The sequence below is a fragment of the Oryzias melastigma genome, linkage group LG21, assembly GCF_002922805.2.
Source record: "Oryzias melastigma strain HK-1 linkage group LG21, ASM292280v2, whole genome shotgun sequence".
Classification (NCBI taxonomy): domain Eukaryota; kingdom Metazoa; phylum Chordata; class Actinopteri; order Beloniformes; family Adrianichthyidae; genus Oryzias; species Oryzias melastigma.
Window position 1 is genome coordinate 24,743,834 of NC_050532.1, and position 25,906 is coordinate 24,769,739.

The window sequence follows — 25,906 nt, forward strand, 5'->3', positions numbered from 1 at the left end:
TCTGTCCACTTTTATTTAATTACAGCTTGAATGCATGTTTGTGTGCATTTGTTAGCTTGATGTGGGACAGAAGAGCAAGTAGTCTGATTGGAACTGCAGCCCTCTACTCTCTAATCGGGCTGTTATTGTGAAGGACTACCAGAAAGATTTAGAAAGTCTCTGACAGCTAGAGGTCGGATTGACGGCAGCAACAGGAATTTATGGTATTGCTTGTGAAATCGGTGAACTTCCGTGGACAGCAGGTCGTCTGGCTCTCTGTTACCGTCATGGAGAGAAGTTAAAAGAACTGAACGTCCATTGTTAGTTTTATGTTGGTAGCAAAGCTCGATCTCTGATAAGTATCAGTCTGCCCAGCAGCTGGTGGCTGGCTTTGACCATCTGCTGTTTGCTGCTGCTGATGAACGGTGGAGAAGGTTTGTTTCATCAACAGCAGCTGCAGGAAAGAAGCTTTAAGGAGGAACCGGAACAACAAATCTGTCCAGTTAAACCGACGCAGACCAGGACACAGTCGGGATTCTGATGCTGGTTGGAACTCTGAAATCTCTCTAAGAATATTTTTTTTGAACTCCTGATTTTCCTGACGAGTCTTCATGACGTTGGTTGTAGACATTTCTGTGTAAAGTCCTAAATGCTCTAAAGAAGGTGGAGGTCCTGGAAGATGTTAAAAATTCCCATTTTTGCTTTTTAGAACTAATAAAGACATAAAATCCTGTTTAATCAAGGAAAAAAATACAATATACTTTGGAAAGTCTCTCTAAAAAATGTAAATGTTTTTCAAGTTGAATAATAAGTAAAAGAAATTGACTGAAGCATGAAATGCTGTTAAATAAGCTAAAAAAATGTAAGCCAGAAAAAAACAATACTAAACGAAGCAAATACAAAAAGGTAAATGTGCATTTATAAATAAATCCAAAAAGAGATCAAATGTAAAAAAGAATTTGAAGAACCACGAGTCACAGCAACAACGGTAAATGTTCTGCTGAATGGAAAAAAAGTCAGACAACTTTAAAGCACAGTAAAAAAAAATTCACATTTTTAATCACTGTGAATTCCTTACTTAAAAATGCTAAATAAACTGCAACTTGACTAAATAAAAGGTAAAAATAAAGAATTAGTTGCTAAGTAAAGGTAAGGTTTAGCACTTCACAAAAAATGTCAAAATGTATGATAGTAAATTTGCTGTATTATAATTTGTTGCCACTTTACACATTCATTTAATAAATGTCTGTAAAGTGGGGCAATGCGGCAATGCTTTTGTGATATTGGGGTATATAAATGAAATTGAATTGTAAAATCATTTATTACATTTATCTTTATAATTTTTTTTAATTTTCTAAGTTTCTATTTAAATGTATTTCCATTTTTTTAATCATTTTGATCAGTGTTGTGTTTTGTTTTGTTTTTTCAAATAAATGCATTAGTAGAAACCTGCATATCAAAAACAGATCACATTTTACTTCCGTGAAGCGCAGCAGGATACAGAAGCACTTTCAGCAGGAGGCGTACAAAAACAGTTCAGTGAAAGAAAAGTAGCAGGATATTCATAGACTCTGACGTCCCAGCTTAATAACTCTTTTAATAAACATTTAAAACTGACAGCAAGTGTTTCTCACATTTTGTCTTAACAAAGACCTACAAAGGCGTTACAACAGAAAAAACAGATTTGTGTTTCTTTTCAATGAGAATGGTGCTCTCCTGCTGCCGACGGAGAAACGGCAGTGAGACGACTGCAGAGTACAGACTCCAGGAAAAGGTGATTTAAAAAAACTAAATAAAGTAACTGAATAAATTCACATTCTCTCAGAAACGACCAAAATGAATAAATTGTTCCATTGATGTGAGCTAGTCAAAAAACTCTTCATAACATTCATGCTAGTACAACAATTAAGAAAGAAATTAATTGTTATACATTTTGAATGATTGTTCAATAGCTCTAAAGATACTGAAGCGACAATCACCAAACTTTTTTACATGATTAATTAATACCTACTTTTACTAGTCTACAGTTAACAATTTGTTCTAGTTTATATAGCATTTATTTTGTACTGTTTGCTTTATTTACCCTTTTTTGTTTTTAAAACAGCAAGTTCCTTCAGATAAAATTAATATTTTGAGAAAAAATCTGGCCAAGAGGCATCGGCACATACACACACACACACACAAACACAAACTCCATTAAAAACATGAAAATAAAATTAAAATCAGCTTAAGAATAACATGTACACACTCAGAAAGCATTCCTTTTAAAGCAACTTAAGGAGATGTGTTCCTGCAGTTGCAGAGAGTTTGCGTCTTAAATGATTAAAGAGGGTACATAATGTAAAAATAGGGACCAACTTGGATCAGTTTATATCATTATTTTCATTTTTTTTATATTTTACAAAAGTATCAAATCAGGACTTGGTATCAGTATCAAAACAAAATGGCTTGGAATGGGATTGGAGACAAAAAACTCCAATCATATGTAAAATGTGTGTAAAGCAAAAGCCTTCATCTGTGCGACAGACTCCAATATATTTGTAAAACCTTCAAATCCTCCCTTCTGGTTTGTGAGAAACAAATCAAACAACAGTCCGGGTTGTCATACTTTGAATTTTTACATGGTACAATTATCCCAACAGTAAAAAATAAGGTTCAGTTCACAGGAACGTCTCTATCATCTCCCTGCAGCCAGCATGCAAAGCAGCATGGATTAGAGCTCTTTAAAAGCGCATACATCACTGCAGCGTTGTGTTAATGTATGCATGTCTCTCTTGGTAAGAAACCAATTTCCAGAAAACTAATTTATTTCATTGTTTTTTTCATTACTGCCCTGGTCAAGGTGCGTGGCCGCTGTCGTTTCGCCGTCACACTGCTGCTGCAGCCATCGCTGCTGACATTTAAATCTGCCTCTTTACTGACACTCCGGCACAGATAACATGAAAAACTATAGATTCATTTGAATTTTATCTCCATCTGAGGCCACAGTTAGTGAACCTAATGGATCATTTACCTTTAAAATATTTATAGGTTGTGTGAAAGGACAAGTGGAGGGTAGAGGATTTCGTTTCTCTCTAAGAAAACATAGTTAATGGGCTAATAATAAAGAAATAAATCCTGTGGCTTTAATGTTTAAATGTTTAGAAAATGAAATGTCAACCCAAAATGACCAAATCATGAGCAGAAACTAACTGCTGGCGTAACAGGAGAGCTCATCGAGTGTTTTTATCTTCCTTAAATCAAAGAGAAACACAGTCTTTGACGTCTGAGGTGAAATACACATCTTTCCATTTGCTTCAAGCTTTCTGCTCTCACTTGTAATTTAGTGTTTCTTTGCTACTCTTGGCTCTTTGTTACACTTGGAAACATTTTTCTGTCTGAGATCTCTGTAAGAAGCAAAAAAAGAAACACATCTGAATATAAAAAGATTTTATCTTCCTCCACGGATGGAGTCTATATGCAAAATAATATCAAAAGAAAAGGAAAGGACAGCTAAAAATAAGCTAAAACCACAATCTTGTTAATAATGCTAAATTAACCCTTCAACACCGAAGCTGCTACTACCTTAACTCTTTGATTATTTGAGGAATTAATGTAATTTCAAAGGATTCTGGCGCAGAAAAAAGCAGCTTTTCACCGTTATGCAACAGTTTACGTACATAAGAATCGCGTCCGAACTTGTGACAAAGTATTTGGGCCAGTTTACAAACAAAAATTTTATTTTTTTTAAATTACAATTTTTCATTTAGAAAATAAAAGTAGAAACTGTTAAATTATGAGAATAAAGTCGTATATTTATGATTTAAAAAGTCAGGCTAAATTTATTACTTGCTTCAACTTGTAAATTTACATGTTTTGAAGACGTAAATTTAGAAGTCGTAGCTTCTTGTTATTTTATAAGAAAAAAGTCATGATTTTTTAGAGAGAAAAAGTTGTAAATCTAAAAGAAAAAAAAAGTGATAAAGTAACAAAAAAAAAATCAAAAGTGTCTGTTTATTGGAGCCGTGCTTGATGCTTTATTTCCAGATCGATGTCAAAAATAAAGAAATTCTGAACCTTTTAGCAACTCAAAATCAAATTATCAATGAGGCTGACTTTCCGGGATTTGGTGTCGGTAATACGCCGTTTCATATGTAAAATAAAGAGCTCAGAGACACACGTTTGCAGGACCACCACTTTATTCTGCCCTTTCAATTCACCTGTACAGAAGCCTATTCTTCATGTCTCTGTCACGCACAGAGAGAACAGAAAAGGAGAATAAAAACAGTGTTTACTCTATATTAGCACCCTTCAACACAAAACAACAAAGAGGAATGAAAATAGTCTGTTACTTTAGCACAAGAACATTGAAAATTCGGAAAACTGGGCCTCTTTAGACAGAAAGATCACTTGGAGTTAGAGGAGATCTTGTCTTTCTTAGAAGAATAAATGACTGGAAGTGGACAACTGCAACAACAGGGTTATCGATGACTTCATCAATGGGCTCCACAGAGATCCTGCAAGACGCCTATCAATAAATGAAACATTAATAAACTGCAAATAAAACGAATAAGCTTCTAGACATTTGTAACTTTAATAAACATTCAGCTTACCTGTTGAAATCCAAGATGCTTTTTACAGTTTAGTCAATCTGCTTCTGCACACGGCGTTCACTCGCTTGTAGACTCACTTTGACTTCAATCTCATACATTTACGAGATTTAATGTAGAAAATTTATGAGAAAAAAACCTGTAAATTTAAAAGACTAAAAGTCGTAAATATACAAGCTTCTAATATCATAATATACTTTTTTTTGTGGTGGCCCTAATACTCTGCCATACAAACTACCTGGGTTAATGTTGAATACAACAACGCTTCACTTCTTTTAAGTGTTGCATAAGAATTTTTTTTTCTTAGCACCAGAATCCGTTGGAATTGCATGAACAGTTGAAGAGTCACGGTAGTTCAAAGAACATCAAAATCGGCATAACCCACCCATCTGAATCAAAAATAAATTCTAATGAGAATAAGTCTAACCAGGACAGAGTATTCCAAATTGCGTGTGATAGCTTATTTTTGTTTTGATATACGATAACTTGTGTCCATGTAAACACAACTACTGGTTCCTGTGTTTAAAGCTAAAAACGGAACAAAAATGATTGTATTGAAAATATAACTCCACTTTATGTTAAACTGTTATAATTTTACAGTTCCTCTCTATGCAACCGAACCAGAACCATCACTTGTGTTTCTGCAGTACCGGCAGCCTCTTTATCCTTTGAGTCTACAAAGTGATGACGACGGTAACGAGGCTCCCGCTGCAGAGTACTGAGTAGCACGAAGGGTTAATAGCTCTCAGAATAGTATTCAGGAACAATATTACAGCCAGTTACAGAAGCACACAGCAGTTCAGTCGAGGTAGCAGATTTCAAATGAGGGATCTCATTAGAAATGCATGCAACATACAGAGGCAGAGCTTCTCTTCATCTCAAACAATGTGGGGTTTAACAAGCATCATTTATCAGCCTTAAGGAATCATGAAAGGAGATTATACCCACAGGTTTATATTTTTCCCTCAGACAAATCACCAACACAACAGTATGATTCATTTTCCATCTGAAGTCATCAGTCTTTCACCTCTGGGGGGGTAAAAATTCCCAGCTGTCACCAGATTTCCCTTGAAAGTTCTGAGTTTTCCATCACATAGTGGATTTAAAGTTGGTGCCTGTGTGTGTTTGGGCTGGTTTTAGGGGGAACAGCGTCCCAGCAGAGGGGCTTCCTGGGTTGCATTCGCTCCCTGACAGTCAACGGCGTGAGCTTCGACCTGGAGGAGCGGGCCAAGATGACGCCTGGAGTGAGCGCCGGCTGCCCTGGCTACTGCAGCGGCTCCAGCAGCCTCTGCCACAACCGAGGGAGGTGCATCGAGAAGAGCAACGGCTACATCTGCGACTGCTCGCAGTCCGCTTACGGAGGCACCACCTGCAACCAAGGTGAGGCGCAAAAGAAAGCAGCGCGCCGTTTTTCATCAATGAGCGCTGATTACAACCAACAGAAACTCGATCACTCTCAAGGTTATTCCATTACAGAGCACCAATGCAAGCAGCAGCAGCAGCGCCAGAGACAATTAATACTTGTCATGACTGCAGAGTCGGAGAACATTTAAAATGCATTAGAACAAATTATCTGCTGCAGTCTGTGAGGGGCCGACAAAACAGCAAAGCTGGAACAAAGAGGCAGGTCTGGGCCCAGCTCGGGTGAGCTGCTCTCAGGGAGTTTGGTCGTAAAGACGCCGTTTCATTTCACAGATGAGACTGTCTTTCACGCCTCAGTCAGCTGGTTTACTGCGGCGTGGAGCCTCAGCCCGATGAAGGTCACACACTCAGACTAGAAGCCAATTCTTCTTTCATCCATCCCCATAGAATGACACATTTCACACCTGAACCTTCAGCAAAACTTGCTTCCTTTGCCATAAACATCAACAATTTTAAAGACTTCACCTCTTCCCTGAGGCTGCCATTGCAGCCTATGAAAAATAAAGATGGAAAAATTATATTGATGTTGATGAAGCAAAAAAAAGTAGACATTTCTAATGCAGTTGGTTGTAAAAATGTTATTTCAACTTAAGGGTGCCACCTTAAAACAATGTGGATATCAAAGTGAGACTGCGCCCCCAGAGTGGGCAGATCTGTCCTACAGAGCTTTCTCATGGTTCTCCTGAAAGACCTACTCCAATAAAAATCATGTTTTTGATATTTTTAAAATGTATTTGTAGTATTTACGCAAGATGTATGAAATAATTAAAAGTCCTACTCCAACCATATTTATTTGTATTGTAAAAGTCATCCTCAGTGACTTTTTAATAATGATTATAAGGTTTTTAGATCAATTTGAAAAAAACATTTGTTATTTTTTAAGGCATTTTTATGCAGAGCAGCAGTAGCTAATTAGAAATACAATTCTGGGTTGTGGGCGGGACTGTTGGCTCAGAGAAACCCCGCCCCCTCCCCTTTTGCTGAGACCTCTTTTTGCATGGTCCCGCACAAGCTTCTAATCTAAAGCTAACATTTGCAGCACAAAAATAATGCAAAGCAATATTGTGTCAATCCAGTTGTACAGTTTTGGACTAAAATCGCAATTCTGAGCTGCTGCCTGTTTCTAAACTTATAAGACTGGATATCTCTGATATTTTCCGCCACTTTTTAAAAAACATTTTCCTGCTATGCTAATGTTAGCTTGAGCTTGTGATGTGCTACAAGCTATCAGGAGAGAGTGTAAACAAGGGAATGCTGGGAAATTAGTACAGCTAACTTCTGCGCCACCGGTCCTGCCCACTGCTTTGTAGAAAATATGTCATAAGAAAAGACAGATTTTTGGGGGGCTAAAAACTGCATAATTATAATTAAAAGACCATAGAAAACAGTTTTACAGTAGTTGGAGTGAGTTTTTAAGAAGAAACATTAAAGCTTCTTTCCTGTGTCACTCCTGCTCAGTTGGAAAGTTTGTGATTATAAAATATATTTTTTTCCTTTGGGCTTTTGCTTTCAGGGGTCGCCACAGGGAATCGGCTTGCTCCATTTAATCAAGTCTTCTGCATCCTCTCCCCTCTAACAGCAGCTACCTTCACGTCTGCTTTCACTGCATCCATAAACCTCATCTTTGGTCTTCCTCTAGACCTCTTGGCTGGCAGCTCTAGAAACCCCTATGGCACCCCAAACAGGAAGTACCTGCTGGCTCCACGATGCCAAAATTCCATAGACTACTATAGAGAAATAAACAGGTGTTACTCAGTCGTTCTATTTGTAAGAATAACCATTCTTGATCTGACACCTTTACTTTTAAAATATGTTTTTAATAATAAAAGTATCAAAAGTAACTGTAATTATTTTTGCTGTATTGCAAGTTATAAACTGGCCAATCAGATGCCTCAATAAAAGTAGGTGGAGCCTGCTGGCCTCCACGTCCAACATTCAAAATGTTTGACAGATTTTGCGTAGCCCACTTTCAAGTGGTAGGACTGTAGTCCTCCTACAAGCTCACTCCTGATTGGTGGAAGTGGTTGCATCAGAAACAATGACTCAGACTGGTTTGGAGAAATCACTGCTTGCTTGACGGTATCTAGTTCCAACAATATATATTAAAAAAATGGTGACTGAATTGATTTAAATTTTGGTCCAGTTCTCAGATACAGTAAATAGTAAAAGCTGATGATCAGGGTGTGTGATGAATAAACATTTGTTACCACAGATTCTATTAAATTCTACTTTAATGAAACATTTATTCATCAAATATAGATGTTCTAAAAAATACTGTGGTTGAAGGCCCTTGCCTTATTGAGGTCACTTATTTGAGTCAAAGAACTGTTTTTTCAGCAGGGGGTTTGGGTCATAGGGTCACACTTTATGTGTGATGCTAAAGCGCTACTTCAGAGGAAGGTTGATCGGTTGAAGACGGTGACCGTGTTTTTCCACAACAACCCAGAGAGTAGAGGTGAAACTGGAGCCAGGATCTGTTTAAAACCATAAACCAGAAGCTGGTTTGCAGCGTCGCTTGTGGATCTCAGGACAATCCTGATCTGGCTTTCAGACTCTTTGATACGAGCTTTTCCACAGCTTCCAGTTGCTGTCAGCAATTTCCAGCAGCTTCAGTTTTCTTCTGAGTAGTGATGGTCTTCAAGTCGGCTGGTTCCTGCAGAACCTGAGCATCTGAAGGGCCTCAACTGTCCTGCAGGGCTTTAGGATGGACCTTTTCCAGTGTTGCCTAATTTCTGTAACATAAGAATTATGTGTTCTTATATATGACTTTGCAGATTGTCCTTGTTCTACTTTCTGGCTCGTTTTAAGGTGGAATAATTGTCTGGATTGAGCTGCTTAAAAAGGGATTTGGGCCTTTTCCTGCGTGTCGGTTGTTTATAGGTCTGCAGAAGCTCCTCATGTGAAGGATTTTGAGGCTCCAGAGGGAGTTTCTGAAAAGCTGCCCCCAGTGATGTGACCTGGAATGCTGCAGCGGGCTCTGCAGCACGGACACCAACGCCAGCTATTCTTAGAAGGGGTTCCTTGTTTCTACAAACGCAATGTCTAAGGAACACATTTCCTTTGGTCACATTTCCCAGAAACACTGTGGGTTTGCAGATGTTCTGTCAATAATATCCGCTGATGCAGTTTGAGTGGCTTTCAGTGCAGCTGTACTTACACAGCAAAGTGCATGTCCGCTGCGGCTGATTACTGCGTGGGCTGCAGCACTGAAGTACTTTTGTTTTTCTCTCCTGTGTCTCTGCAGAGGTCTCTGTGTCCTTTGACAGGGAGTCCTCAGTGACCTACACCTTCCAGGAGCCCTTCTCCGTCATGCAGAACAGGAGCTCCAAGGCCTCAAGCGTCTCCCCAGACAGCCGGGCCAGAGAGGACGTGGCCTTCAGCTTCGTCACCTCCCAAAGACCGGCCATGCTGCTGACCGTCAGCACCTCAGGCCAGCGCTACATCGCCGTCATTATCGCCAGGAATGGTACGTCCGTGGAAGCAGGCGGCACTTCTTGAGAGTTAGGAACAGTGCAGTGTTGCTTTCTGTTGAGGTAGACCTTCACAAGTCTCCTCGAGTTGGTTGATAAGAAAGTGAGAGACAAAACTTGATTGATCTAATTATTATAAGGTTATTAAAAAGTTGGATTAAGTTGTACGAAGCTCTGGGTGTCTGGCATCAACCAAAAATAAATGCAGATAAGGCAGATTATTTGGGCACAGGGGCATTCCCTGTCTGCATTCACACAAATAGTAAAAGGAGTAAACAACTGGTTCCAGGATTATGTCAATCACTATGGCTTCATATGGTCATGGAGGTGTGGCACCTGTTATGACTGGTCATGTGGTGTGTCCTTGTGGATGTGGTGTCCAATGACTGAAGTCTGTTCTCTCTTCCTGGTTCCTGACATGCAGCCAAACAAGGTAATCCTGCTGCTCAATGGAAAAAATACCTAAACTGAACATTGGCCTTCAAAAGTCGTGACAAAATACTTGTTTTCATCAGAGCTGAATCACTTAAAAGGCATTAACTGTACGGACCGTACATCTTCCTATAGTAGGCCCTGAGTTTATTCCAAAAATTTGGAAGCTGGTCCAGGCGTTAATTAGAGGCTGCCGTCTATTGGAGGCTATTATTCCATCACAGACATAATGTTGATGGCTAATGAGTTCATTTTGCAGTGAAATTCAGTCAAGAAATCCAGATGAACCTTTCAGTATTTATTGAAATGATGAGAAGATTGTTCTGATTAGCACTGGCTGTGAAGTTTTCTGTTCTCTGTGAAGTATCATCAATCTCTGAAATAAAAATCCTCGTAGCTTTCATGCGGATCATTTTCCTGGATACACTTGCACCTTTCTGTTGTTGCTCAGTAATCGATGTTCAAGCCAGTTCCTCTAATTTGTCGCTCACTTTCTTTGTACCTCCACCAGGAAACCGTTTGCTTGTTCCTTCCTTCCTTTTCTGCAGCCGTCTTCTCAAACTCGCCCACTTGCTCGTGCCATTCCTACGAGTTTAGGGTCCACCTCAAATTGTCAAGCAGATTCCTCATTAGAATGTTCTTTGGCATATGCCACCGCATGTATTCAGTAGCAAACAATATTCATAAAGAAATAGGGGTCAACTCACTTGCTATATTGCGGTTCATGCTTTGCTGCCTCACTATCTTGTAAATTTTTTTTTTGTACAATTTTGCTTTTGTTTTGTAAAGTGCACTATGTTCTGCGTCTCGATTGGCAGCAGACCATTGTTGATCAATCTTTCATGCTTTGTAGAAGCCGTTCAATTTGCCAAAACTACATAGATCTTTGTTTTCATTCTATAATACTGGACCTGTTTTTTTAATAAAGGTTTGAACTTTGAGGGTTTTAACAAGAGAGAAAAGTAAACTGTAAAATTTTAAATGTCTGTCTGACAGAAGTGTAGAAAGTGTGAAATGAGGAGCTGTGCAGACTTAAAATATCTGGAACAGTTGTAAAAAGTGAAAATTACTTTTTTGCGAGGTCTTTAAAACATAACTCCCGCAATAAACAAGGGACGACTGTATTCTAAAAAAAGGAGTTATCGTTACTCACTATAATCCAAAAAGTTACTTTTTAAATAAAGTAGCTAGCTACCTGAAAAAGCAACCAATTGCATTACTGTAAAAATATATACTGTTTTTGCATTTAAATAAGAAAACCAACACTTACTTGATAAAAAAAAAAATCAATATTTAACGGCAGACAGCTTAAGGTTTATCCTGCATTTAAACTGTTATCTTTGTAACAAAAAAATTAAGGATTATAAAATAAGTTTAGCTCTACTACTAAATGAATCAAACTCTTAACCTGAAGAGAACTGGAAAAATAAAGATTTAAATTTAAAAAGTGTGCTTTAGTCTGTGATGTAAAGAAATCAAACATACAGTCCCAGACAATTTTTTTTGTACTCATTTTCTTCTGAACTAAACAGTTAAACTAAATGTAATGTTCTTGCAGTCATTGTAGAAAATCAAACTCTCACAATCGGAGACAATATTCTTGATCTAGTTCTATATGCACATAGAAAAAGCAAACTCTTCTGCTTTGGGCTCGGTCTTCCAGCTGTTTGGTTTTTTGTTTGAAAAACATTGGCTCCAATTGGCTACCATTAAAAATAGCACTGTTTTAGCCAATCAGGATGGCTTATTCTGTTGTGAACCGACCCAGTGTCTCTTCTAATGTAAAGACTCTATGGCTAAACAGTGGTGGGTGGAGTTGATTGGTTTGAACAGTTTAATAAATTAGGTCATGGTAATGGCGTTATTCAACAAAAATAATAAATAAATGGATAGACACTTTTTATTGTCACTGGTAATACAGAATTTATAAAGTGCTCTTTGGTCAGTGCATCATTTAGTCATTAAAAAAAGAATATAAAATTGATACATGTTAAAATTGCTAAAACAAGAACAAATATATATACTTAAAAAAACATCACATGAAAACAATACAGCGAGTTTTTAAAACATTGCACAGTTCCAGCGTGTGTAGATGTCAACTTTTAATGTTTTTTTTTTAAAGAATATTGTTTAGTGTGAGAAAAATTCCTCTGTTACTGATAAAAACTGTTATTTTAAAGGGCTTTATCCCATCTCTGGTCATAAGAAGCATCAGACTGAAGGTGTTTCCAGTCCCAAAGCTGACCCACATCTGCCATTTTGTTGACTTACATTTTCACCAAATGTTTATAATTCCCAACATTTGAGCCAAAGCCGAGTAAAAAACAGCCTGAAAGTTCTTGTGAGAATGGAGTCTGAGAACAAAGCAGCTTCAGGTAAAAAAAAAAAAAAAACATCACAACTTATGGACCCCCGACTGCTCGAATGGAACTGTAACAATTCAGACAAGAAATATAGAAAACATTATGATAGAGTAGAAACAAAAAATGAAAAAAAATTACAGGTTCAATTTATCAACAAGTTCAACGGTGCCAACATGCCCCCACAGCAACCATGTTGGAGCAGAGCAGTGACTCTGGGCGCGCGCTGGAGGGGTATCGGCACCCTCAGCTCTCACTGCCTGTTAGACTTCCTGTTTGTGTTCCCTCACATCTGCAGAAACCACATTTCTGCTTTTCCTGACTTCCACCTGAACCACGCTCAGCTCATTTGACAGAAGTGACTGACTCTAAACGTTGTTAAGCTCCACAAAACGTTGAATTGTTGCTTTTATAAGAAGACAGGAATAACCGGAGGACACTCTGCTGCTGCGGATTCCTCCATTCAGCTCAGCAGATGCCTGTCAGGCTGCTGTCTGTGCTTTCTGAAGACGAGTCGCTGAGACCTGAGAGGAGACTGACGCTCCAGCAGCACAAGCTTAACAGAAGAGCAGAGGCACCGTTTGGAGGCGGAGCAGCAGTTTTCTTCATCATCTGTTCGCCTTCAGCCAAACTCTGAGTGCAGCAAACTCACACCATCGTAGCGTGAAATTAAACGGAACCATTCTGCAGCCACGGCAGACCTGAAGAACATCAGGAGACGAGGCTGCAGACTCTTTCGATCGAATCCCACCCTCATCTTTCCCTCAGTCACGTCCAGTCTCAGACTTTTATTCTGAATATTTCAGGCAGCTGTTGCACTTTATACAAGCTAAAATAGTTATGGTAAAATACTTTATCGTAACACTTCAGGATGGTTTTTGTCACCTGAACCACCCCTTACCTGTTGCTGATGTTCAGAAGATGATCTGAAGTTTCATTCAGATACTCTTCTGGTCAAAGGAGGCATGACTTCCAGGAAACAACAAAAACTTGGACAAAACCTCCACACTCCGGACCACTGTTCATGTTTGTGACGCCTCTTCCGGTGTTTTCCGGCTGGATTCATCTGCCAGGGTCTAAGCAATTTCCCCGCCACCCCCCCACAGTGACACGTGTGCGCACTTTAGAGTCCTAAATCCGCCGCTGTGTGTTGAAGCTTGACGCCAGCGCCCCTCAGGTGTGTGCAAACAGTGAAGGGCAGGGGAGACACTTTATCCACACTGACCTTCATCTGCTGGAGCACTCTGGGTATCTGAAATGAATCACAACACAAAGCCCTTCACTCGCACAGTGGGAATTGTAATATTGACCCAGCTCCACTTGACAATGCATAGCTTTCTGACTCTTTGATCTGGCAGCGGCTCTGTGCGAGTGTGTTTGTGTGTGTTACAGACACAGAAACACTGAGCACATATTGACTCGACTTCTGAGAAGAAGAGCTTTGAGATAAATATTTGTAGACTCTCAGAAAAGATCTGACGAAGATCAGAAATAAGGCTCTTTTAATAAAGAAGAAAAAGTTTTCTTCTGGAGAGCAGAGTACACATGTTCATCAGCTGTTTACATGCGCAAATGTGCGCTGCATGGGGAAGACTGACTGTACACAGGAATGTTAGCCAAACGTCTCCAACTCAAATCAATATTTTCATGAAGTTTTATTTCCTATTTTTTCTAAACATTAAAACTTCTTTACTTGGGCTTTCTGGTTTCTAAGGTCCTCCACTTTTATACTCACAACAAATAAAAATATTAGACCACACAGCAAAAAAAATCTGTTAAAGTGTAGTTTTACGCTGATGACACTTCAATATATCTGATAAAAGAAAGAGGAAAATCATTGACTTGACTGCAGATTTGACCGTACAGATTATTGTAACCGTCTTAAATTAGATAAGCAATGTCAATATATCGGATAGGATTATTTTATTGTCTGATATAATTGTGAGAAAAGTTATTGATCCAAAAACACTAATGTGACTCTAACTTGTCTTTCAAGGAAAAATCTGTTGTGATTCAGGAGGAAGACACCATCATGGTCTTCAAGTCTCGACTCGACTTTATTATTGTCGGATAAATTTGTTGGTCTTGTTTGGTCTGAGTGACCCAGAGTCAAGATGTTAAGCATGTAACTTTTAGTTAGTTACTGCTGAAAGTCCTTTTTATGAAATTTTGATCGAACAGTCGAGGCTGCTGAGGAGCCTTTCTGCCTTTGTTGACTGAAATCCATTTGGAATAAATTAATGAAGTCCTTTTCTGTAAAGCACTCTGAGGTGTAAAATGGATGTACTGTTTTGAAAAAATATTTTCTTCCTGCTGTTGTTCTACTTTTATTGTCGCTGGTGTTGTCATACTAAATACCCATGTCCTTCACCCAACAGTAGCTGGGATAGGCTCCAGCAACCCCGTGACCTTAAAGCAAGTTTAGAAACTAGATTAAGGTCACACAATCTTCTAGTTGGTGCCTTGCTGATCCAACAGAACTAAAATACAATATTTTTTACCTAACAAGTAAAGTTTAGATGTTACTCTGGTTTGTTTTTATTAATAGTTTCTAAATCTTGACAGCTTGTAGCCTTCTGGTTGTAATTTTTATTTAACAACTAAAAGCTTTTTCAAAAAGCATTTTTTGTTGTCTGCTCCTGATTCAATGTTATTTGAAAAAAATAAATACTTATGTCTTTCTACAATGACAAAAAAATAATGCCACAAACCAGATGACAAAAGAGTCTGCAAAGCCATCTATTTGCTACATCAGTTCCAGCTAAAACAAATGGCAACGCCTCAGATCTGTTTTTCCTCTCTTCTCAGGGACTCTGCAGATATGGTATCGCCTTCAGACGGATAGGAGTCCGGATGTGTTCAGTCCCACCCCTGCTAACCTGGCAGACGGCCGTCTTCATCGGATCAGAATTCACCGAGTGGGCAAAAACCTTTATGTGCAGGTGAGCCGTAGACACACACAGACCTTTAGAATCTTTTTGGCCAGCAGCCATCCATTAAAAATCATGATGAAGAATTACTTTAGTGGTACCCGCTCTGTTTGCTCATTAAAAAGTGATTTGCAAAATTTAATTATATATTAGGGAAGTTTTCCCTCCAGAATGCTAAAGTGGAAGTTCAAATGAATCAAAGGGATTTTTTTTCTGTTTACAGGAAATTTTTCACAAACACATTTGTCTGAGTCAAGACTACTGTATCATAAACAGCTATAGATATTAATGAGGTAATATTGTTTTATTTCATTTTCATCACGCAGCTCAAAATATCAAATTCATTTGACTTTTACTTACATTATCCCTGACTCCTCCCTTAATATGATGTTGTCATGACAACAACCCTACTTTGGGGTCAACAGAGTGATGGGAACATTTGGCTTAATGTACACTAAGAACAGGTTGTGACAACGAGACATTTAAAACACACATTCAGATATTTAAGAGGAATCCATCTGAAGTGTAATTGAAGCATCGGAGCAGAGACGCATTTTGACTGCCTTCAGGGTCGAGTGAACCCATCATGCATTGCAGCTACGGACGTGTGCTGCTGTATTTCATCTACAGACTTTATATATATATAGCCTGACTTATTAAAGTGAAAGAGTTTGAATTTTTCATTCTATCATATATACTGTAAATTACATGTATAGTGCAGTAGTCCTTAGTTAATTATATAAAAAGAAACATTTCATCATTCTGGTTTCAACTGAAATCACTGCTTATTCAATGGCAATTCATAGTAAAATTTTTAGATATTTTTTTTTGCAAATGTCCCTATATAGAACAAAAACTCACAGTTTTCCTTCTATATTTATCAAAAAGTTTTTAAAGTCTGTTAAAGAATAAAATGCAGTTACATCTCCAACTGTTCCAGTTTTACACCTTTAACAGAAATACAGACGAGCTATAATGACTTCTTAGCACCTGTCTTTGGAACATATTCAAACCCTCCTGATCATAGTTATGTCATGTTTCAAACAAAACCAATTTTAAAATATTTTGAACTTTTTTACATAAGATTAACAAGATCATTGAACTCTGAAGCTTTAAATTTAATATAAATGGGTTTAGTGGTTTGAATTACTATCCTTGGTTTTGTTTTGGTTTTATTAGTATTTCCACATATTTTAAAAGTTGGAGGCATAAAATAATAACAGCATGTACAGAGGAGTTTTATTTATGTAGTGTAGCTTTTTTTTTTTTTTTGTCTGTGGGTTATGTGAGATTTGCAATCAATTATTACTTTGAGGAACATGTTTTCATAAACTGTGACTCTGTCACATTACATCAACTTTGTCATTTTTTATAGTGGATTATTAAATATGATAGATATGTTTGTGTTTAGGTCTTGAGGTATTATAGTACATTTTCTTTCAGGTTCAATTGAATGTTTCTTACTGTCTGTTGCACCAGCAATGTGTTCAACCAAATTCCTTACAGTCTTTGAAGAGGATCTCCAGACTCTAAAACTATACTGTTCAACACATAACATTATCTAAATATATCTTGAGATTCTGAGGCCATTTGTATTGATCAAAGAATGATTTCGTTCCGTATTATTACTCTGTTTTAATATGTATGTGTTTTGTTCTGGGCTGTTTGTTTTGTGGTTTAAACTCCTCCCTGAAGCTCAAATATCTCTGTCATCAGGACAAAAAAGCCTCAAACTAAAGATCACTGTTATATTAAACATGAGGATGGGGTAAGGATAAATATTTGTTCCCATGGCAAATTAATAAATTTACTTTAACACGGGGAGTTGAAATTGAATCCATATATGTCTCCCCAAGACATAAAGAAAACGTACAGATTGTTATGGCCTATCACATTCATGAAGGCTGGTATTTTTGCAATTAAAATTCGACTTTAAAGCAGTCACAGCTGCTTTACATTATCCTGTTATTGTGATGCCGAAGGGTAGCTTCATTACAACCACTCTCCATACGGTAGGAATGCTCACTGGCAGTGCTGGGCCCTTTTAATAATGTACATTTGCATGAATTCATTTGAAATCCGATCGTATTTTTCTACTCTGGGACCTTCAAGTGCTTCTATCATGTCATGTAGTGAGTGAGCAGAGAGCAGGCAAGGACCTATCAATGACAGAAATGACATTTAGTCTGACAGACTGTGAAAAGGAGGAGGTGGGTGGAGGGGGCAGATTGTGGAAGAAAGATAATGGTATGCAGGCTGAAGCCATTTAAGCAGAGCGCTTCATGAGATTTGCCCACTGAAGGCTTGCATCCCCCTAGCTTTGCCGATGTTCGAGCTCGGTTTTATTCCCAGGGTTAAAAGAAATTAACAGATATGACAGACTTGAACCGTCGTGTTTTATATGTTCAATTCCTGCATTAAATTGTTGCATTTATTCATAAAATGATATTATGGAATCACCACGCATTTGCTGGCGTTCTGGAATGCAGCTGCCATATGCAAATAACCGCTGGGTAAACAAAGGAAGCTTCCAGACCCTAACGAGCTGCTGCCGACTGATTGACAGAAAACACCACCCAAAGCAAGAGCTGTTGGCTGAAGCCGTTTCACAGTGGAGCGATGGGTCTTCTTGCTTAAACCTGAATCATGTTCTTCTGCATCAAATTAGCAGAAAGATTAAGAAATGGATGAGTCAGTCAACATGACGATGGGGCGCTGAGACAAAGACAGAGGAGTCTGAAGGAAAGTCATCAGGTTTGCTGATGATGAAGTCATTTCTCTGGGGGGACAGAGCCACTTTCCTGCAGGAAACACAAACAAACCAAGTGTGACAGGCGTCCACGAACGCTCATTTTTCACGCTGCTGTGTGAGGAAGTTGAACTTGATTGATGAAGATCTCTGTTCTTCACCAATGATCTGTGATCTCATGTAACAGTTTCTTTCTTTTCCAATAAGGCGTATCTTGTTGTTGCAGCCGATGGAGTGATGGCTGACCCAGACAAAGCAGATATGTGCGCTCTAAATTATTCATTATCAGTTTGGCATTGATTGTTGGGGGAATTTTCTTTCATAGCAGTGATGGAGATTGTTTTACCTTCCAGCCGATGTGGAGAACGCCGCAGCAGGATGACAAGATAAGCCGCTGAAGGTCAGCCAGAGGTTTTCAGGCGGTGTCGGGTTGCTTTGTAACCACATTTTCCTGTGACCTTTTCTAAGTGGTTTTAGTGGCCTGGATCCCAGATTGTTGAAAGAATACCAAATGAAACACTGGCTGACATTTCACAGAAGCTTTTAACTCTGCTGATGAAAAACGTAATGGAAAAGGGCTCATGTGGTTCTCAGCGGGTCTTAAAACAAGATAAATGCGACCTCAGATAAACAACAACATACGACACGTTACACGGTGTCATTATTTATTGAATGAAAGCGATGAAATTGCCGTCTAGCTGTACATTTTCACCATACATGAACCTTTGCATTGTGACAGGCTCCAGTTCTGATTCAATTCTATAATCTTTGGCCTGATCCATGTTTTGGACTTTTCTTCCTGCTCAGAACTTCACATCATAGTAATGTTTGACGATCTGTGAGAAAGTTCTCATAAGTACTTGGAGAAATAAAGCAAAAGAATGATGTGGACTGGACGAAACGGAGAAACCAAGCCATGAACATAAATTTATTCATTTATAAGCATTTAATTTGCTGAAAAGTCATATTTTTGAGGACATCAGTGATCTTATCTCCATAGCAACTAGAACTATCTGCAATCAAGTTTCATCTTTTCCTACGTTTGTCTCCGCTTGAAAGTAGAGTTTGAAATTTCCTTGACATTAAATGTTTGAATCTTTACGATGTTGACATTACCTGACATTTTGATGGTTTCAATTTGGGATGAACTTTCCTCCACTATAGTTTTATAACATTTAGAACATTTTTGTTTCTCTTTTACAGTCCCACACCAATGAAAATTGTGTTTTTTGACATGTTCTTGTTGCATTTTTCCCCAGATGAAGGACATGTACAAAGAAAATTAAGCTTAAAAGTTGCATTTCTGAGTATTTTTTTTATTCAAATCATGAATCAGAAGCAGACTAAAAAAAAAAAGCTGTTGAAGAGTTTGTATTTGTGATGTAGAATACACGCTGGACTGGCCACAAGCTCCCTGCTCCCCTCCATTCTGATGAATCCACTTGTAGATAACATGAATATCTTTGTTTTCCACGTATGTACGACAAAATTTTGCAGCATCTGAAATGTTAGGTTGGGGTGTGAGGGGCCAAAAGCTAGTGGGAGTGTGTTAACAGAAAGTTATCACTTATGGGTGACAGGAAGGGGCGGGGTTGCTGTGTGTCAACAGGCAAACTTCTAATGAATTCCTGCCGTTCTACAGAACCTATGTCCCAAAAGACTTTTTTTTTAATTTAGGCTAAAAACAGCATAATCATAATTAAAAGAACACTGGAAAAACGTTAAAATATATTTTTTAAAAATCCTCCAAGTCGATTTTTGTGAGTTTAACACTTTATTTTAACATAAAAGCATTGTCCAACAGAAAATGAGAAAATCATTCTCTGGGGCTCTGTCTTTAAGCTCACAGAAGTGCTGCTGTTTGTTTGATTCTCATGAACTGGTTACCAAAAGTTCAAACAACATATCTCGACCCAAAGAAGAAGCCTTTCAGGATTTTTAGAGGTAGTTTTCTTAATATAATAAACCAAGTCTCCAACAATCCCGGACTGTAGGTTAAAGTCATATTCTCTTCCCTCCAGAGACCACTCAAACTGGTCAAATTTTCTCAGTTGCCACGGTGACATGTTAAGGTAGTTGGGACAGAGTCAGCACAGAAACAAAGCTCGACTCTCGTGTCATTCCGAGGTCTTGGTCGTGATATTGTCGCCACAGATCCTGAGGAGTTAAACACGGTAAAGGTGGCGGTGGTCTCTGCAGAAAGCAGATTCCCTCCTCCGGATCCTGGTGTGTTGAAGGCAGAGGACAGAGAGTCCTGCAGGGCTTGGTGTTAAGTGTTGAGCGTGAGTCAGCATGCCAGAGCAGTGAGGGCAGGTCAGAATCCCTCCATCAGCCATCTGTGGGCAGAGACGGTTTCATGCGAGGCCGCAGAGAACACACACAAAAAAAACGATCCATAAAATATTGCAGCAAGCTGCTGATGCTGCTCCTGCCTCGCTTTACATTTCCTGTAATTGCCTTGTTATTTGATTTGTCTCCACTCAACCAGATCGACCAGGACGTCCACAGAAAGTACACACTGTCATCCGATGCAGAGCTGATCTCCATCAGGTCCTTGACTTTAGGGAAAGTCACTGGTAAGAAGTCTTGCTCAGCTTCTGTTCAGATGAGGTCATCAGAAACGCAGGTGAATCACCAGGATGTTTTCCTTTACCCCCCCCCCCCCCCCNNNNACACACCCCACACACTCATTCTGCAGGTATGGAGAACCTGGATGAGGAGGTCCGGAGAGCGGCTTCGAAAGGTTTCATCGGCTGCCTGTCCTCGGTGCAGTTCAATCACGTGGCTCCACTAAAGGCGGCTCTAACCAATCGGGGAAGCTCGCTGGTCACCATCCGGGGCGACTTGGTGGAGTCAAACTGTGGCGCTCTGGCCGAGTCGACCTCACACACTCTGCAAGGTGAAGTACTTTCTGTTTCAAGCTGCTTCAAATATGAAACTAATCTTCTGGAAGCTCACCACTAAGGGGTATTATTTGAAAAAATATAAAAGATACCCACATTACAAAAACAATGAAATTAAAACTTTTTGTGGTTACAGTTATCACTGATAACATCCATAAAGTTAAATAACCACTTGTATTTTTCATATTTGAAGCTAGAATTTTACCCAACAAGGGGCGTGGCCTTTTGATTGACACATGGAAGTCTCATCGTCAGCTCAATAACTTACTGGGCAAGTTCCAAAAATTTTATCCCGCCTTTATCCCCAGTCTTTGAAATAGGGTGGTGTAGTTGACACTCTTGAAGTTGAGAAACTGGTCTTCAAAAAATGTTTTTCAGCAATTATTCTACATGATGAGTACTCTCAACATGGGGGTGGAAGCATCATGGTTAGGGGCTGCATTTCTGCAAAGGAGACAACTGATCCATGTTAAGAAAAGAATGAATGAGAGACTTTAGACAAATCTCAGGAAGAGCATTGGGGATGAAACATGTATGGATCTTCCAACAAGACATCGCCTGGGCAACCAAAGAGTGGCTTCATAAAAAGCATTTTAAGATTTTGGAAGGTTCTAGCCGGTCCTCAACCCAATAGAGAATCTGTGGAGGTAGTTGAAACTCTATTTTGCCCAGCAAAAGCCCCAAACCATCACACCTATGGAGAAGATCTGCATGGGAGAATGGAGCAACAGTCTTCAAACCTGCTGAAGACCTACAGGAAACTTTTGATCTCTGTCACTGAAGGCAGCGTTTCATTATAAAGTATTGGCGAGAATTTTCAAATTATTTAAAGTCTTTCTCTGATTAGAAGTACAAACCTCTCGTCTTTTTTAAGTGGGACAACTAAAAGCAGCACCAGTGACCCAAAAATACTTTTTGGCTCCACTGTTTATGACTTTAACAATGTCACTTTAATGGTGTGGATATAACGAGCAGACACTGGTTGCTAAGAAAAATTGGAAAAATCACTTGGAGGTAGAGACACCAAAATCTGAGCCCATAATTATCAGTTCCAGACAGGAAGAATTCTGAATGGTTGCTAAGGACCGTGACCTTCAAGAAGGCCTTGAATCAAAATGTCTGTAAAGGTGAAGGGAATTGGGAAAAGAACTTCATTTAAACAATGGAACTTTGTAAGTTAAATGTTTTAAAGTGTTTAGAAGAATTTTGATACTGGGGTATTATTGATTTTTTTCAGATTTTTTTAAATCAACAAAACTAAGAAATGGTTTTATCTTTTCTTTTTTTGTACTTTTCTTTCCCTGACCCTCTGCTCTGGTTCCATTTTTTTCCTTTGATGGACCGCACTGAATTCTGGGTCTGAGGAGGCGTTGGGCTGACAGCTCTCTTGTTAGAGGCTGTTTTCTGTCACTCAGGCCTCTGGCTCTTTCTCATAATTAAGGCTGAGCGGGAATTTATTTTAGTAATGAACATTTCTGTGTGTTTCCATCGTTACGGGTAACGCTGGTCAGGTTTCTTCGCTGTTTGAGGTGCAAAGATGCTCACATCTCATCACCTTTGCAAATGAGAAGCTCCAAAGATGATCTGTAAGGAGGCAGGGATCCCACATCTCTGTGTTCCTTTTATGATCATAATGAGTGATTGTGTTCTTCATTTGCGTTTTTCCAGATGAAGCTGCCAGTGAAGATAAGAAGCAGCACAGTGGCAGCACCCAGAAGGATCTGGCAGTGATCGCAGGTCTGTATCTCCTCTGCTGCTTCTCTCTCCATGTTTAATTGAATTTGAGCTCCAGCTGTTTGTTTGTCATTCCTCCCGTTTCTCCTTACGTTCTCGTCACGTTCACAAGAGCTGCCTCAGTTCTCAGGAGGAAGCCTTTGTGCTTCATCTTCTCAAACACTTCAGGAAAAAAAACACTCCTGCCTCTTTCAGCTCATTGGACCATTTTGTCGTTATTGTTGTCAACAAAACACAACTTGAACTTCCTCCTTTCATGCGAGTCCCTGAAAGGCAGCTCCAGATGAAAGCAGAAGCTGTCATCTGCCAAAAGTTAATGGAGTCCACTTTGATATCACTGAGGGGGGCAGAGATGCAGGAAAACAAAGTCTTAAAACAAACTTATTTATGGTTCAAAGAATCCTCTTCAGGAGCTTTGTGGGGCGCAGATGATCAAGCAGTTGGAGGGGATGTTTATCAAAAAGGAAAATGTTTTGATCAGGCAGACTGAGAAGGAGTTGCAGTAGGTTTGCTGTCCAGCCTGAAAGCTGGAAGCCCGCTGCCACCATGCATCTCAATGACTGGTAAACCGGGACCAAGTCTTGATGAAGTCATTGGTTCCCCCTCTGTTTCGTAGCAGTGGACCTCGCCTCTGGCTTGTCTCGAACTCTAGCTGTCCCCCAGTTCCATCTGGATGAAGCCCATCTGCTACACTATTTAAGCATGTAGTCGTAGAGTTAGATAAGTTAATTCTTCTTTAACAGTCCTGGTATATTGCCTGTCCATCCTGTGAGAGGATCCCATGAAGTTTCTTCTTTTATTCCCAGAACCTGTTTTTTTTTTTTATTTAGTAGCTTTTCCTCACCAGTACGGAGGGTCTAAGGGCAGGAATGTTAACCTTGGTTTAGTCTGTTTAATTTAGTTTAGCAATCAGCTATCATTAATATTTTATGAGTGATTTTATGTTTTTAGACAATTACCGGTGTGAAGCCCGTTGAGACAACTGTATTGTGTAATTGGGTCACATAAATAAAATCTAATTGAATTTACAAAGAGCTGACATTCATTTTTCACCACCACCAGCTGGAAATGTCTGCCAGTTGATTGGTTAGCAGTTCAAATCCCAACGTTGGGCAGTAAATGTTTCCTCAGGAAATAAATTGCTAAAATTCAGACCTATAAATGTATTCGTAATGGACTTAAAATTATTTGGAATCAAAGAATGTGCGCATAAGTCAATAAGATTTCTTCTGAACTGTGTAGGAGGAGCCAATCTGTGTATGTCAGGTTGTTAGCAGCTATCCTTTGAAGAAAAACATTGTTTCTGATCATCAAAAAGTTTCAATATGATGTTTCATAGGGCTGAAGTGATGAAGGTGGATGGTGGTGAGAGCAGCGATGGATGGCTTTTAGAGCATGAGGAGGCGGGGCTAGAGGCAGCAAAGATGAAGATGATGAAAATGAATAGTATCAGGAGAAGATCAGATGGGCAGCTCATGTTAGATCTGTCAAACCTTCATGGACCAGAAGGAGACTTATGAACAGAGAGAGAGGGACAGTTGGTGTTGATATGATTTCTTCCAGTGTCTGACCCATCCAGTGACTGGGTTACTGATTCAATGCAATTTTAATTGCTCCAACTTGAAATTAAATATTTAAGCTTCAATATTGTGCATAAAAAAAGGAGGATCCACATTGTTTCTCCTAAATTGGACTCTGGAACAAATATAGATGCATATGAATCGCACACAGTTTTCTCCACAAAATGTTGGAGAGAAAAGCAGAAATTCAAATGTGTTGCTTGTTGCATTTTTAGCCACGGCAGAAAAACACCAGCAGGGAGTGAGAGGAGCAGGAGGCTTGATGTAAACGTTTTTGTAATGGAAGAAACGATTGTCAGATCACGGTTTCACTCCACAGCAGCTGGAATCTCCGACATCCGATGGCTGGACTGAATGCAGAGTGAAGGAGCTCAGAGAAGAACCGCTTGGAGATCATGTGTGCTCATGTTTTCCAACCGTGTCTGCCTGCTGACTGAAAGGCTTTACTGTTCAAAATGTAAAACTAACATCAGTGAACTTTGCAGAGCAGCGGAGGCAAATGTTGCCTGTTTGGAGCTGAAATAATGTGTCTGAATTTTTAATTTTTAAGTCTTTTCAGCAACAAACCCGACATTTCATTGATGATCTTTTTTTTTTTTTAGGAGAAATTCCTGTGATTCCAGAAAAGGCATCAAACTCAATTTTTGTGTCCAGAACCTGAAGTTGTCATGGAAACCACATCAGACGCTAAACTCCAGAAAAATTTTACTTTGACCTAGAACTGTTAATGAGAAATGATGACCCCTCCCCCCTCTCGTTCCAAACAGGAGGTAGCCACTGGTTTCAAGAGGTCAAAATCCCATAGACTTCTATAGAGAAATAAACAGCTGTTAGTCATTCTATTAGTCAGAATAACCATTCTTGCTATATTTTTTTAACATGTTCTTGATAATCCTATTTTTATTTCATGATATTGTTTCTTCAGTTCAAGTTATTAAAATTATTTTCTGGCCAATCAAATTCCTCAATAAAGCATGGGGTTTCACGTCAAACGTTGGAAACGACTGACAGAAGTGATCGGGGTGTGGACTTCCAACAAGCTCACTCCTGACTGGAGAGTGGTTGCCATAGAAACATTGACTCAGATCGACTCGGTCCAATCACTGCTTACTGACGATGTCTGGATCCAACATGTCCATATTGTGAAAAAATGCCGACTTAATTGACCTCATCTTGTTCGAGTTGGAAGTAAACCATTTTCTCTGGGTGACGTCACACTCACTCGGGCCAGTTCTTACATACGGTAATTGGCTTTGAGCCAGAGACTCAAAAATTGGTGGTTCAAATATTTATACCCCCAAGACATGAAAAAACTGTAGGGCTGTAAGGTCACTGGATTACACAGCCATCTTGACAATAGTTTGTGTAACTTGGGGTTTAAATCCCAGAATGACAGTCAAGAGAGTTGACCAAAATAAGTGAAAGGCATCTGTTTGAGGAACTTTGAATGAACTTTTTGGGTGTTCTCAAATTCCATTTCATTGTCTTTCTCTTTCTTGGCCAACGCTGTCCTTGATCATGACAATCACAAATGCAACGCCGATGTCTTTACAAACTTCACCCTGTAGGTGGCTGTACCTACTAAAGGAAATTCTGATTTTTTTTATCTCCCACTTGTTGTTGGTTCTTAACTTGTGGTTTTATGGCAAACACATCTGAACGTAGGTGACGTGATTGACCTCACCGTGTTTAGGGATTACACCAAAATCTGTACCATACGAACAATTTTTATAGTCCAGAACCAGAAGGTTGGCTTTA

General features: G+C 39.1%; 1 protein-coding gene and 1 long non-coding RNA gene across 3 annotated transcripts in view; one reads left to right on the forward strand and one right to left on the reverse strand.

Annotated features, from left to right (window-relative positions):
* Positions 1–25,906, forward strand: part of cntnap5a (contactin associated protein family member 5a) — a 163,705-nt gene that overhangs the window by 135,957 nt on the left and 1,842 nt on the right. For both annotated transcript variants that reach the window (XM_024286056.2, XM_024286055.2), the window contains exons 18-23: positions 5,709–5,948; positions 9,235–9,456; positions 15,061–15,194; positions 20,420–20,507; positions 20,630–20,830; positions 22,503–22,571. In XM_024286056.2, the coding sequence (XP_024141824.1) occupies positions 5,709–5,948; positions 9,235–9,456; positions 15,061–15,194; positions 20,420–20,507; positions 20,630–20,830; positions 22,503–22,571 (954 nt within the window). The remainder of the gene's footprint in view (positions 1–5,708; positions 5,949–9,234; positions 9,457–15,060; positions 15,195–20,419; positions 20,508–20,629; positions 20,831–22,502; positions 22,572–25,906) is intronic.
* The window catches only part of LOC112154850, a 33,255-nt gene continuing 19,123 nt past the window's right edge, over positions 11,775–25,906 (reverse strand). The window contains exon 3 of the long non-coding RNA XR_002920723.2: positions 11,775–13,504. This is a non-coding gene — a long non-coding RNA (uncharacterized LOC112154850). The remainder of the gene's footprint in view (positions 13,505–25,906) is intronic.